Below are 15,218 nucleotides of genomic sequence, written 5' to 3'. Positions count from 1 at the left end.
TAATAGTGGCAGTCCCGATAAGGAGACTTGCCAGAGTGAGCAGGCAAGCCCTATTAGGGTACCCCGTGAGGGACCCCCACAAATTTCAGACTCCTCGGAGGAGAGTGGGCAGGACCCTGAGGGGCCAGAGCCTGACAATACGGAGGCACATGATCCCAATAAGGCAGGGACTCTGCTGGACATGGTTGCCACGTACTTTATGCCGAGTCAAACTGGGGTAGACTTGGATCCCCGGATGGCAGCCAGCATCAGCTATATGTCTGGCCATAAACTACAGCAAGACATATTCACCGAAACTCTGGCCAGACATCTGCCACCGGGGAATTGTGAGGCATTGCAAGTGCCTGCTGTGAACCAATCCATCTGGCAACATATGGGGAGGACCATTCGGAATCAAGACCTAAAAATTCAGAGAGCACTCAAGGGACTGACAGCGGGAATCACGGCGTACACCCGCACATTGGACAAGACAGAGCTTACAAAGAATCACCAGGATGCGCTTGCTCTGTTCTGCAATGTGCAGTACGAACTGAATAACATGCGGAAGACGGCCATTCAGCCAACGCTAGACCCCAGGTATGCGCCTATCTGCAGGCAGAAGACGGCTAGTACATCAACTCTGTTGTTTGGTAAAGATCTGACCGCTCAAGTCAAACAACTTGACGAGGAAGCGAAAACACTTGGGCTCATTAAGGCCAGTGCGAAGGCATATTTTGGAGCAAGGTACGAGCCATACGCAAGACCCAAGAATGTGGCTCACACCAGCCGTTCTGTCAAACCTCAACAATACCAACCGCAGCCTTTTTTAGGATACGGCCAGGGCCGGCCACCCTGGAAGACACGGAACCCTCAACCTCACAATCTAAACCGCAAGAACATCAAACCGGAACCCCCCTTTTTCAAGAAACCCAAAAAATAAGTAAACCACCAGTAACCATGGAGGTAGGTGGGTATGGTTCTGCTATAAATAAGGGTCCCACTATGGTGGGGGGGGAGGTTGCAATACTATAGTTATGTATGGGGTAGAATCACTACAGACTCATATATTCTTAGCAGTATTCAAGGTTATCTTATAGAATTTATTTATCCCCATAAACCCCCAGTACAACATACACCTCAAAGGACTTTTGTCCTTGCTAAAGAGGAACTATTTAAAGCCCATGGGGAGCTACTAAGGTTGTCCTCTAAAGGTGTGATTGAGCGTACTGTTCATGAAAAATTGGAATTTGTATCTAACATCTTCATTAGAAATAAAAAAGATGGGGGTTGCAGGATTATTATTGACCTTTCTACATTGAACACTTTTGTTCAACATATTCACTTTAAAATGGATACTTTTATTACTGCTAAAGAATTAGTGTCAACAAGTTTCTATATGGCAAGCATTGATTTAAAAGATGCTTATTATACAGTACCCATTAGCAGGGATCACAGACGGTTTTTGAAGTTTAATTGGATGGGGGAACTTTGGCAGTATAGAGCCTTACCAAATGGGCTCACGTCTGCTCCTAGGTTATTTACAAAAATACTTAAACCCGCTTTGGCGTTGTTACGTAAACAAAGCCATACGGTGATGGCATATTTAGATGACATCTTTATTGTGGGCTCTACTTATGAATTGGCATATCAAACAGTGCGCGCTACTAAACTTTTGTTTGAACAGCTAGGGTTTGTTATCCATCCAATTAAATGTAATTTGATACCAGCAACTAATATGGATTATTTGGGGTTCACCATTAACACGGTCACTATGTTAATAACCTTACCTATAAATAAAGCTACAGCCTTGCAGGAGGATTGCAGCGTGCTTCTTAACACCATCAGACCTTCCATTAGACGGGTGGCCCAAATAATTGGGAAGATTGTGGCCACTTTTCCGGCCACACAATTTGGACCATTACATTATCAAAATTTGCAAAGATCCAAAATTAGAGCACTCAAAATTAATAAAGGTCATTTTGATAGACCTATGGAGCTGCCTAGCGAAGCTATCATTGAGTTACAGTGGTGGGTTCAGAATATTAGGTATTGCTCAAACCCCATTATTATTGACAACCCGTCTATGGTATTACAAACAGATGCCAGCGCCATTGGTTGGGGAGCAACTAACTCTGTTTCTAGTTGTGGTGGGAGATGGAAGGAAGAAGAGGCACTTTTGCTTAATTCACATGGAATTAATTACCTAGAAATGTTAGGGGCATTTTATGGCCTTAAGTCGTATTGCTCAGCTATTAACCACCAGCATGTACGATTACAAATTGATAATACCACCACAGTAGCATATATCAATCATATGGGTGGAAACATTTCGACATCTTGTGATCAATTGGCTAATTTAATTTGGCAGTGGTGTATCCAAAGAAATATATGGATATCGGCTACTTACCTTCCAGGTAAGCTAAATTTGGTGGCAGACACCAGGTCACGTAAATTTAATGAGAACACGGAATGGATGTTAAATAAAGATATATTTGCAAAAATTACAGCAAAATATGGTAGACCAGATATTGATTTGTTTGCATCAAGGTTGAATCACCAATTACCAAGGTATGTTTCTTGGGAACCAGACCCTGGGGCAGAAGCTACAGATGCTTTCTCTTTGCATTGGGGGAATTGTTTCTTTTATGCTTTTCCCCCGTTCTGCCTCATCAATCGGGTGCTAAGGAAAATTCAACAAGACTTGGCATCTGGGATTCTCATAGTACCCGATTGGCCTACTCAACCGTGGTATTCTGTCATACACGGGATGGTTTTAGAACCATGTTCCCTCATTGAAAACAGTTCAAAACTATTAACTCATCCAGTAACAGGGGATAGCCATCCATGCCATAAGACTATGGATCTATTGATTTGTAGAGTCTAAAAGACCCACTACACGGCATGGGGCTCTCAGACAGGACAATGAATCTGATCTCATCGGCCCAAAGACTATCAACAAGAAAGCAGTACCTGGGACACATAAAGAAATGGGCCTTATTCTGCCTCCGCAACAACTTGGACCAGAGGGCAAACAACATTCCGGCTGTATTAGAATTCTTAACAAGCCTTCATCATGATAACTGTTTGGGCTACAGTGCCATCAATAGTGCAAGAAGTGCACTTTCCAATTATCTGGCACAAGGATTGGAGCGGAATACGGTGGGATCACACCCCCTGGTAATCAAATTGATGAGGGGCATATTTAATGCGAATCCTCCGAAAGCCAGGTACTCCGAAATCTGGGATGTGGGTGTTGTTCTCAATATGCTGAGGGGCTGGTCGCCCATTACGGCTTTGTCACTCCAGAAACTTACCATGAAGATGGTGATGCTTATGGCACTGGTTACCGCTCAAAGAGTCCAGTCCTTAAGTAAACTAAGACTGGACTTCATGATCACCTCACCCGAGAAACTGGTATTTATCATCCAGGAGTTAATCAAACAAAACAGACCAGGTTCATCGGGTCAAGTGATCATATTCAGGTCCTATCCATATGATGAACAACTATGTATTGTGAGGCACATCCGTTTCTACATCAATTATACGAACAGCATACGAGGTCAGGAAAACGCTTTGCTGATCAGTTACAAGAAGCCGCACAAAAGGGTCACGACCCAAACTATTTCAAGGTGGCTCAAAATTGTCCTAAAGATGGCAGGGATAGATACTGATGTGTTTAAATCTCATTCCACCAGGGCTGCCGCAACATCAGCAGCGAAAATGCTGGAGGTACCCACGGACCAGATACTTAGACTGGCAGGATGGTCATCCGAGAGGACTTTTCAAAGGTTTTATAATAAACCAGTTTTGGAGCCATCATCATCATCATTTTCAGAAACTATTTTAGGTTCAACTATATAATTTGCCCTAGAAAATACAGGGCTATGATTTACTTTAATAAATTTAGTTTTGTTTATTACCATACAAGTTTTGTATAAGTGTGTGTTTTTAAACTTAATAATGATGCTCTCTCCCAATGCCCAAGGCAGTTGTGAAGCATGGACTCGTTCCACGGCATGAGGTCACAGAGCTTTGAAATCTTCACGAAGTCACTCACGTGACTCCGAAGTAAAATAGTAAGATTAAACGAGAACTTACCAGTTTGAAGTTTGATCTGTATTTTATGAGGAGTTACGATGAGGGATTACGTGCCCTCCGCTCCCACCCTCTTATGATCATATCACAAACTGGTATATCTTTGATAATCTTACTATCTTAGGTCATTATAGTTTTCTGTGACCTCACACCGCTGCTTTGAAGTATGACACGCATGCGCTGGAAGCGGGGTTCTTCACGTAATCCCTCATCGTAACTCCTCATAAAATACAGATCAAACTTCAAACTGGTAAGTTCTCGTTTAATCTTACTATTTTATTGCAACTCCTGCCGTCCAGCCAACCCGCTATCCATGCTGGTATCTATCCTTCAATACCATGGGCCTAACGCGCAGCACCTTATCGAAGGCCTTCTGAAAATCTCGGTGAACAACATCTACAGCTTCCCCTCTATCTGTCCTGCTATTAACTTCCTTAAAGTACTTCAGTAAATTCAACAGGCAAAATCTTCCACTCACAGAACCATGCTGACTTCGGTCTATTTTATCATGAACTTTCAAGTACTACGTAACCTCATCCTTTATAATTGATTCTAAAATCTTAACAACCACTGAAGTCAGGATAACCAGCCTATAGTTTTGCAATTTTCCAATCTTCAGGAACCACTCCTAAATCTAGTAATTCTTGAAATATCATAAGGCTATAAGTGATAAGAGCAGAATTAGGCGATTTGGCACATCAATATTCCGCCATTCAATCATGGCTGATCTATCTCTCCCCCCAACCCCATTCTCCTACTTTCTGTGCATAACCTCTGACACCTGTACTAATCAAAAATCTATCTCTCTGCCCTAAAAATATCTACTGACTTGGCCTCTACAGCCTTCTGTGGCAAAGAATTCCACAGATTTACCACCCTCTGACTAAAGACATTACTCCTCATCTCCTTCCTAACATATCACAACTAATGCCTCCACAATCTGATGGAGGCCACCTCCTTCAAAACCCTGGGGTGCAGTCCTGTGCTTTTTCTCCTCTGCTTTTAATCGTTTACGAATTCAGGTAGTACTCCCACACAACTGTGCCTCGAAAAATAATCACATACTTTTCCCACACCGGTCATTTCTTCTTCCCATACTGGTCAGGCCGAGGAAATAGAATCTTGAAAGTGCACACTCGGGAACAGCTTCTTCCCCTCTGTTATCAGGCTTCTGAATGGTCCTTCCATGGTAGTGTCCAATTCACCTCTATCCCATTGTAGACATTGGAATTTATCTCTGGAGTTGGTGTGATACAATGCTGAGAACTATATTCTGCATTCTGAATCTTCCCTTTTGCTTTATCTATTGTATTTGAATTTGGCTTGATGGTATGGTATTATCTGTTTTGATTGGATGGCATGCAAAACAAAGCTTTTCACTGCACCTCGATACACATGACAATAATGAACCTAAACTAAAAGGAGACTCTGCTAAATAGGAAAAAAAACACAATGTTCACTTTCTAAATGATTCACCTTATATTTTATGATCTATGATGCTTATTTTGATGAGCAGGATTTGTATAATTAGATATTTTCTTTTTTTTCGTTTCTGGATGTCATCATCATAGTCATACAGTGTGGAACCAAGTCCTTCAGCCACCAATTATCAAGCATCCATTTTTACACTAATTCTACATTCACCCCCTATTTCCCCTTTCTTGCCATATTCTAACCAACTCCTTCATGTTCTACCACTCATATAATTCCGCACTCGGTCATCTCCCCATTGCTCTATCTATTGTACTTGAGTTTGACGATTGCATTTCTGTATAGTATATCTCATCTGTATGGATAACATGCAAAACATTGCTTTTCACGACCTCGGATGACGTGACAATAATAAACCTAAACCTCATACACACGAGCGGCAATTTACAGTGGACATTTAACCAACCAAGTCGCAGGTCCTGAGGAATGAGCGAGTAAACCAAAGGCCCTGGTCACTGATGAGAATGTGTAAACTTCACACAGATAGAATGAAAGTCAAGATTCAATTTGGGTTGCCTGAGTAGTGAGGCAGCAGCTTTAAGGGCCTGTCCCACCAGCATGCGATTTGCATGCGTCTAGCGCGGCCAAACGTGGTCGCTTGAGGCGTACGGCCGCGCGGGTCCGTTCCCACTTCGATTGGCGGAGGGGTATGGAGTTGTGCGGGGCTGGTCCCGACATCACGTGGGCCTCCAAATATCTTGTACTGTTCGACAATTCCGCGCGCCAGCGGCCTGTCGGCCTGCAGGCGCATTGAGGGCGTACGCAGCGTCTCGACGGTGTACGCAGCATCTTGACATCGTACACAGCGTCTAGCGCGTGGCATTGCACGATGACGTCACTGCCCGGCGTGCTGTTGCGTGATGATGTCACCGCCCGACGCCGTGCGACGTCCAAATTCTGTCGGCCCACCTCCTGCCCAGCTGATTGATGAGTTTGATGTAAATTATGTCACATGCGAACTTTGCGCGAATTTACCGCATACTTAGCGCGTACTCCGCTTCCGTTAGGTCACGCTAGACGCATGCAATCGCATGCTGGTGGGACAGGCCCTTTACTCTCTGTGTGTCATTGTGCTGTCCATGTCAAATGCAGATTTTACAAGGCAAAATAAAACTTCAAATTAATGATGAAACAATGATTTATCTTTCATGAACTCCTGATTTATACAATGTATCGCGTTCTTCCAGGTCGCAGCAAAAGAAGATTATTTTTCTACTTGAATGATGTTCAATATGTATATTTAGTTTGCTTTGCAAATAATTTACATAAATTCCAGTATGCATTCTCATTTGCACTGGAAAGGTTCCTAAGGAGGGAAGTCTAAATTGGTTTGGCTTTCTGATCTTAGATTGACTGATGTTTGTATTAAAAAAAATAGTTAATCAGCATAGGGAGGCCTCCAAGCGGGCACTTCTTATTGTAATTCTCGATAGAACTGTGAATCGTTCCTCACCAATGCCAACTTCATTTAAAGGGTTAAACTCAATCCTCTTTGCAATCAACATTGACAACCAGGATTTGAATGGACCAAACAAGTCTGCATCTGCAGTTGCTAACTTACTGAAGGAATCAACACAAAATGTCACGTGCCTGTTAAAGGAATCCACCCAGGGGGTCAGCACGCTTCTGAAAGAAATCTCAACAGTTTCTGCTGTGCCAAGTTTCATGCGACCTGAGCCTGAATCTGACCGACTGCCAGTTCTGTCTAAAACTGTAAACCAAGGTAAATAGATTGATTTTTACAAAATGTAAATTGTAAATGGCAGACCATTGGTTTAACATTCAATTTTAATTAATTTTTATCACTTGAAAGAGGGGAATATCTTAAGCATAATTTAAATGTTGCTGTCAATATATTGTGTTTTTCGTGTGTAGAATAACCACTTGATGAATTATTTCGTCAACTGAATAAAATTATTCATTATTCATGCCCGCCAACTTGTGGTTTAGAAGCAAAAGCTGATGTGCATTTGTAAAATGATGCTGATGTTCTCAGGGTGTCTCTGTTTCACAGCCAACACGTTATTTAAAGTACCGATAATAATGTTTGTGAATGAAGCAGTGAATCTGCTGATGACAGAGGCCCATAATAGACAAACGATTGTGTTTTGGTGGTGATAAATAAATGTTGACCAGGATGCCTGCAGTACTTCTTAGCTATTCAAATAGTACTACGCAGTCCTTAAAATAACAATCCTTGGGAGAACCTACAGGACCAACATTTTACATGTTTAAGAAAGAACTGCAGAGGCTGATAAAATCGAAGGTAGACACAAAATGTTGGAGTAACTCAGCGGGCGAGGCAGCATCTATGCAGAGAAGGAATTGAAGACGGATTTTGGAGAGAAGATAAAACTGGGTCATGCGGGGCTGGGGAACGATAAGCTTGTAGGCTTTAGGGGGCAGGGAGCCGGAAGTGATGGTCAGTTATAGTGCTTGAGATTAAGGTCTGGTGCACTGTGGGGTCACGGTCCAAAGATAAGTAGGAGGAGGTGTCGGAGATTTGAATATATAGGAGTAGGTGTGAAACTTGTCAATTCCTTTTCTCCATAGATGCTGCCTCACCCTCTGAGCATTTTGTGTCTACAACCATTTTACATGTTATTCCAAAGATAACACATCTTCAATGCAGGATTCTATCAGTACGTCATTGGAGTCAACTGCAAATTGTGATTATTTGTTCAGGTCTTCAATGAAATGTGAAATGCAGAAATGTGGGTCTTGAAGATAGGTTTTATGGGCAAAATCTGCCAGTTGGGTTAACTACTGAACTCCCCATGGAGGGGGGTTGTCCTGTTGGGCTTTCCCGCATAATTCTGCGTATTTAGGTTTTAGATTATTACCTTTTGAGATATTTCCTTTCAAATGTTTTAAATAATTATGCTAGGAGGTGTTTTGCTATGTGTAACCTGTTGAAATGAATATTCAATTTTTATTCATAACTTAATTGCATTTTAATAGTTTTACATGCTTCAATTTCAGGGATATTTTAAACCTACTGAAATCAGTGACAGTTTTCACAGCTGGCCGTGTTAGGGCTTTATCTGTGTCAGGACTGTTTAGGGGTGAGGATTCCTTTCACATGATCTAAGACCTGTCACCCAGTAGACCATGTAACTGCATCTGGGGTGCAGTCAGGTAGCGTTAAAGAAAACTTTAAAACACACCACAAGGATCGGACAAGGTAATCAAGACTTCATTTCAGAGCGTAAAATCCAGTGATCACTGGGAGCAATCAAGTAGATTGCTCACCGAAGAAAGATTCAACTGCTCCTGATGCACCACATTTCTCTTTAATGTGCAGTTCATTCCCGCAGGCACTTGAGCCTTTTCCCCTTCACTTGGTCCTTCAACAAACATACATCATGCACCTTAGGAAGACGCAGATTAACAAATACATTTCAATCGCCTAGCGGCAGACAGCAACCACACTCGGTGAGAGACAGACAGATGTTCTTTTTACCCGTTAGATCTCATTTTATTGTAATTGCCATTTGTTCCTTCGCAGCAGAGATAAATCCTTCATATTTGTGGATGTGGCACTATGGAGAGTGGCCAACCTGGCTTGCATTGTGTGATTGATGTCACATTTCTGTTGTTTGCAAGCCGATTCTTTCAATCATCTTTGGGCAGTAATGATATGGCCATATGTTGCATTTGTTTATTATATTATTACATTAGTACTTTAACAGTTGTAGCGGCAATATCTTGACCTTTTCAAATAAAAAATACTAATGCCATTTTTTCTTAAGCTAACAATCCAATCCAAATTTGCACTGGTAAAATGTGATAATGATTTATTGCTTTCTTTCCCACGATTAGATGCAAAAAGTAAAAGAGAAAAGAAGAAAAAGAAAATGGTGCCAAATATTATTTCCTTTGATGGTGACAATGAAGAGGAAGAACAATGCTCTGAACAAGTGAAACATTCAGATGTGACAATAGAATGTTTTGAGGAAAATTCAGAAAAACCTTCATCTGTTTCTTCAGCTGTGATTTTAACTGCATTTGCTCCAGATCTGTATGGCAAACCAGATTCTAATGGAGAGGAATTCAGCAACAGTATCTTGAAGACTGCGGATGTATGTCTAAATGGTGACGCTGTTCACAAGAAACGAGATATGAAAAGTATCGATGATGACGATGATGATGAAGATGAAGATGCAGATGGGGAGCGCATATATCAAAGTAAAGTGAACGAAGAGGACGGACTCCTTTCAGAACAGTGAGTGATTAAAATTAAAACGCCTCGTTTGCCAGCCATCTCTTGACTTTTTCAAACTTTATTGTCAAGTCATGTTTAATTAAATATCGTACTTAAGTACTGTCTTTGGTAATATTGTTGGAGATTTGGGATCATAAGATTATAAGTGATAGTAGAATTAGGTCATTCAACCCATCATCTATTCCGCCATGGATGATCTACCTCTCCCTCCTAACCCCATTCTCCTGCCTTCTCCCCATAACCTCTGACACCCGTAATAATCAAGAATCTATCTATCTCTGCCTTAAATATATCCACTGACTTTGCCTCCACAGTTTTCTGTGGCAAAGAATTCCACAGATTCACCACCCTCTAACGAAACAAATTCTTCCTCTTCTCCTTCCTAAAAGAACGTCCTTTTATTTTGAGGCTATGACCTCTAGTCCTAGACTCCCCCACTAGTGGAAATATCCTCTCCACATCCACTCTGTCCAAGCCTTTCACTATTCTGTACCTTTCAATGAGGTCCCCTCCTCAGTTGCCCAGTGTCGTCAAATGCTCCAAACGGATTCAGACGGACAAGCAATTCCCAGCTAACCCGTATGTGAATTTGACTGCTGAGATAAAATATGATTTACAAAAGATGTCTTTTTTTTCTCATCATAAAAAAAAGAATAATTTCCATCAAATAAAACAATCAAATAGTCGTGACGGATTAAACAAATATGAAAACATATGCATACCTTGGGTTCTACAAGAAAACCGTGGCTAGAAAGCTCTGTGAAGTATATGGTTTGTCCATGCAGTGTTTCCACTTTGAAGGAAATTACCCGAAATTCGAGAAATTCTGGTTGTCTTCGGGTAATTTTAGGGAAGTGAAATAATTTCTGGAAATTTCCGCATCCGGCCCACGAAGGGGTGTGAAGGTAATACACACAGCACTGACAGTTTGGCACTCAAATGTATAAACAGACGCTGTCAGTTTAACGCATGGGAATTTAAACAAAGAGCTGTCGGCTGCAGTGCTATGGGTTCTAAATATAGTGCTACCGGCTGCAGCGCTATGGACCTTAAGCATAGCGCTATGGCCACAGCGCTATGGGCTTTAAACATAGCGCTACAGTTACAGCGTTATGGGTCACAGACTGTTCGGGAAAATTCTCGTATAAGAATGAGTCTTTGGAATTCTCTTTCTCAGTGGAAGTTGAGCCTTTGATTATTTTTCTGGCAGTGGTAGAATTCTGGATAAACCTCGCGGTGAAAAGTTACCAGTGGGCGGTGGGATTGCAGTTACATTGGGATTGGCCTTGATCTTACAGAACGGTGGGTGGGCACAAGGGGGAGAGAGGGAGGGGTGGAGAGAGGGAGAGTGGGAGAAGGAGGAAGGGAGAGAGGGAGGGAGGGAGAGGGAAAAAGAGAGGGAAGGAGGGAGAATAAAGGAAGGAGGATAGAGAGAGAGAGAAAGGGGGAGGGAGGGAGAGAAAGAGGGAGGGAGAGGGAGAAGGAGAGGGAGGGGGAGAAAAAAGGAAGGGGTAGCGAGTGAGGGAGGAAGAGAGAGAGGGAGGGAGGTAGGGAAAGGGGGAGAGAGCGAGGAAGGGAGAGAAAGAGGGAGGGAGCGAGGGAGGGAGTGGGAGGGAGAGAAGAGACTGAGATGTGAGAGCAGGTTGAAAAAACAAAGACAACGAAATCTGTTGTGGGCAACGAAAGCTGCCTTGCATAACACTGTACAAGTGAGTAACAGAAGCAGGCAGATACGGTGTAGTTACATAGATCTGTTTTGCCTTGTTCTTCTTTGTGTTCTTAACGAGTGCCCGCGAAAAAAACAACAAATAGCACGCAGGAAGCATTTTTGAAAATTTCAGGAAATGCCATCAAGTTCCAGGAAATTTGGGATTCTATTTAAGGAAACCATTTTTTGAGGTGTGGAAACACTGTTTCCATATTTGTAGATTAACAATACAGGTATTTCATTATCAGACGTAATATTGATTTATCAGATGTGCAGCTAATTTTGTGAAGATTTTTATCTTCCACTGCAAAATTATTCCTATTGAGACTCTAAAAATGGGATAGATCTTGAACAAGAGTCTGTGAACAGCAACCAGAAATGTTGATAAAAGATGGGCTGTTCATTACAAAGCACAACATTTTGTACGTTACAGCAGGCGAGCAGTTCTAAAGCCTCCAGAGCTCCTTGATCTTCAAGGTTCTCTTTCCAGTCTTTCCATTTGGTCCTTAAGCCTTTGTGAATTTTCATTTTGTACGCCTGGAAGGGTCACGACCTGAAACTTCACCTATCCCATGTTCTCCAGAGATGTTGCCTGGCCCGCTGAGCTATTTTACTTCGGAGTCACGTGAGTGACTTCGTGAAGAAGCCCGCCGCAGGACGAATTGCGGCTAGGGAGAGAGAGCGCCGGCGGAAAAAAAATCTAAGTTTAGGAACTACTGCCGGTTTGCGTCGGTAAACTCTCCAGGGCAAGGGGCGACATCCGGGAGGAGTTTTCTGTTCGGGGAAGGGACGAAAGCGCTAGCACTGAGAGCGGGGCGGACCATGAATGGGAGCTCGGTGCCGGTAACTACTGGGGCCATCAAGAGCGCAGGAGACGGCGGGCACGGGAGGAGGCTCGCTCCGACATTTGCGGAGCCCGTTTTGCGGGGACCCCACTGTACAGTGCTGGCGTGGAGTGCGCTGCAGCCCGAGTGCAGGTGAGCAGCAGCCCGAGTGCAGAGTCAGCTAGAATTGCCAGATAGAGCGAGGACCGCTAATCAGCGGCCCGCTCCCGACACTGCACCAAGCCGTCAGCATCAGCTGCGGGCTTGGGGGGGGGGGAAATGCTGCACCTGCCCGCTGGACGAAAGGACGTCGTTGGGCAGCAAACAGGGGTGGACCGCTTAGCGGGCGGTCCGCAAACCCGACACCGCGACCGAGCCAGCCCGCTAGCGCCTGAGCAGCGGGCTGGATGTGTGTAAAACCGGGCGGTGGAGCCGACATCGGACTGGGACGTCTCTCCACCCAGGAGGGGGAGAGACAGCCGCCTGAGCTGCAGGAGCGGCTCTTGGGCATTGGAAAGGTGAGTTTGCAGTTGTGTTTTATTACAGATTTCAGGAACTCAACGCAAAAAACTCGCAAAGAGAAACTGCCCCGCTCCAACTCTACCAGCGGGGCAGCAACCGGCGGCAGCGTCGCTCGCAGAGCGTTTTCGCTATCCCTGAGACCGAGCCAAGCCAGTCTCGCCAGAGCCTACACGGCGGACTGGGAAAGCGGCCAGGAAGCCAAACGGCCGGTCGTCTCCGATTCGTCGGAGGGGGACATGTCTCTACCAAAGCAGAGAGAGACAGCCGCCTGAGCTGCACTTAGCAGCTCCTGGAGGAGAAGGTCCACCGGGAACAGCAGCGCTCCCGGCGAGACAGGACAGGCACCTCCTCCATAGTGTCGTTCAGGCACTGCCCTTTGCTACCCTCATACCACGGGTTGGAGCAGGAGGCTAGCATTGGTGACCAGGGCAGGGCTGGTCTGCAAATGGGGCAGGCGGACAAAATCGGGAGTATGCATGAGGTGCAGGATCAGGAACAGCTGTTGGGTGTCGTGGACCGCTTCGTAGCAACCCCACGGGCTGGAGCACCGCCGGAGCCAAAACAATGGCAGCCAGCAAGAATATACAGCACCAGAGAACTATGAGGCCCTTAAGGGGAATAAGCCTAAAACAGCAAAATCTGGAAGTTGTGGGGGCCCTTATGCGGGCATAAAAACTCAAGCTACAGCGGATCCGAAGGCTCCTGATGTCAGCTATCACAGCCTATGCTTGTTCTGTGGAGATAACGAGATCAACACATGCCACCAGAAAGTACTGGTATTAAGGTGTACCACGATTCGAACTAAATAATCTCTGAAGGGAAATACAACACCTGCCCTCAATCTCAAAGATGCAGGCTTGAGCAAAGCCCAGCAGCGGAGGCAGACTCACTGCTATTTGGGAGAGATCTGAACAAAAAGCTGAAGGAGATCGAAGAGGTATCAAAAACCTTCGGCATCACGAGGGCAGGCCAAGGGACGAGCAAACCACGACTTTCGATAACCTAACAGCAGCACCTCACGGCATCTACCAGTCTATGTCTAGAATATGGGACTGGTGAAAGCTTGGGGCCGCACTATCCCCAAAGATCTTTTAGATCAGGGCCCGCCGCGGACCCCCTGGAAAATGCGCCCCCCCCAACGTCGCCAGCACATCCTCAGAACAAAAGCACTCAGAAAACAGAAAACACAAAACCGCCAATAACCATGGAGGTAGGTGGGTCTGGTTCCTACCAGCATATAGAGCGCTTTCTTGGACTATCTTGGCTTTCATATTAATTCAGTCCACGTAACTATAAGGATGCCAAGAGACAACATAGTTGAATTGGCACAAACAAGCACAAAGTAATGGTCAAACTACCAACTACTCGACAAATAACAGAGTAATTGGGAAAAAATGGTACCATTTCTGTCTACATCATTCAGATGTTAGTATCAAAAACAACATATAGGTTGTCATTGAGCATCTCATGAAGTTACCCACTGAAGTAATATCAGAAAGACAGTGGTGGGGTTACCACTTATACTGGGCATTAATTATCTAAAAAATGTTCGGGTGAATTTATGAGTTTAAAGCACTTGCATGTATGGGTATAAATAGACTACACTATGGAGGTGGCCTATATTAACCATATGGCAGCATAAAGTCGGTATCATATGAGAAGTTGGTCAAACCAATTTGGCAATGGTATATCCATAGATGTATTTGACTATCAACAACTTACCTGGGTGGTAAGCAAAATACAGTGACAGACACCAGGTCACATAATATTAAGGACTACATCAATTAGATGTTTTCATATAAAGTTAACAAAACTATTAAGCTATATGATGCAACAGATATTAATGCATTTCATTGTCGCTGTACTGTACACTGACAATGACAATTAAAATGGAATGTGAAACTGATATCGATTATTTGCATTAACGCTATATCACCAGGTGTTCGGGGATGTCCTATGTATGTCGCGGGGGGAAACCAGACCCTGGGCCAGTGGAATCCTCATTAAAAAATTTTCTCTGGGACAGATAGTTCCAGCAGAAAGATCGTCAGCTATATATATTAACTTTTCTGACCTATAGGTCATGTTGTCATTCAAGAATGTATTTATAATATTGATAGACAAATGCGTTCACGCTGCATTGGTGAAATTAATTCTATGTATTTTTCCCTTCTGCCTCACCAATCGAGAACAACGCACAGTAAAAAAGGATTCTGCTTCAGGTATTTGATAGTACCTGACGGACTTACGCAGCCCTTGTTTCACTTCACGCCATGACATGGCTGTTGAAACTTGGATGGTGTTTTCCAGTACCCAGAATTATTAATATCGGAGTCGGGCACAAATCAACCTGTGCCATGAGAAATAAGCTCCT

The 15,218-nt window shown here is 43.8% G+C and overlaps 1 protein-coding gene across 1 annotated transcript in view; it reads left to right on the top strand.

The window, feature by feature from the left end:
• snx29 (sorting nexin 29) overlaps positions 1-15,218 on the top strand; it is a 695,647-nt gene that overhangs the window by 52,791 nt on the left and 627,638 nt on the right. The window contains exons 7-8 of the mRNA XM_055651849.1: positions 7,040-7,288; positions 9,388-9,790. Coding sequence (XP_055507824.1) covers positions 7,040-7,288; positions 9,388-9,790 — 652 coding nt within the window. The remainder of the gene's footprint in view (positions 1-7,039; positions 7,289-9,387; positions 9,791-15,218) is intronic.

Source organism: Leucoraja erinacea, chromosome 20 (genome assembly GCF_028641065.1).
Source record: "Leucoraja erinacea ecotype New England chromosome 20, Leri_hhj_1, whole genome shotgun sequence".
NCBI classification, from domain to species: Eukaryota; Metazoa; Chordata; class Chondrichthyes; order Rajiformes; family Rajidae; genus Leucoraja; species Leucoraja erinaceus.
This window is presented reverse-complemented; position numbering and strand designations above follow the sequence as displayed.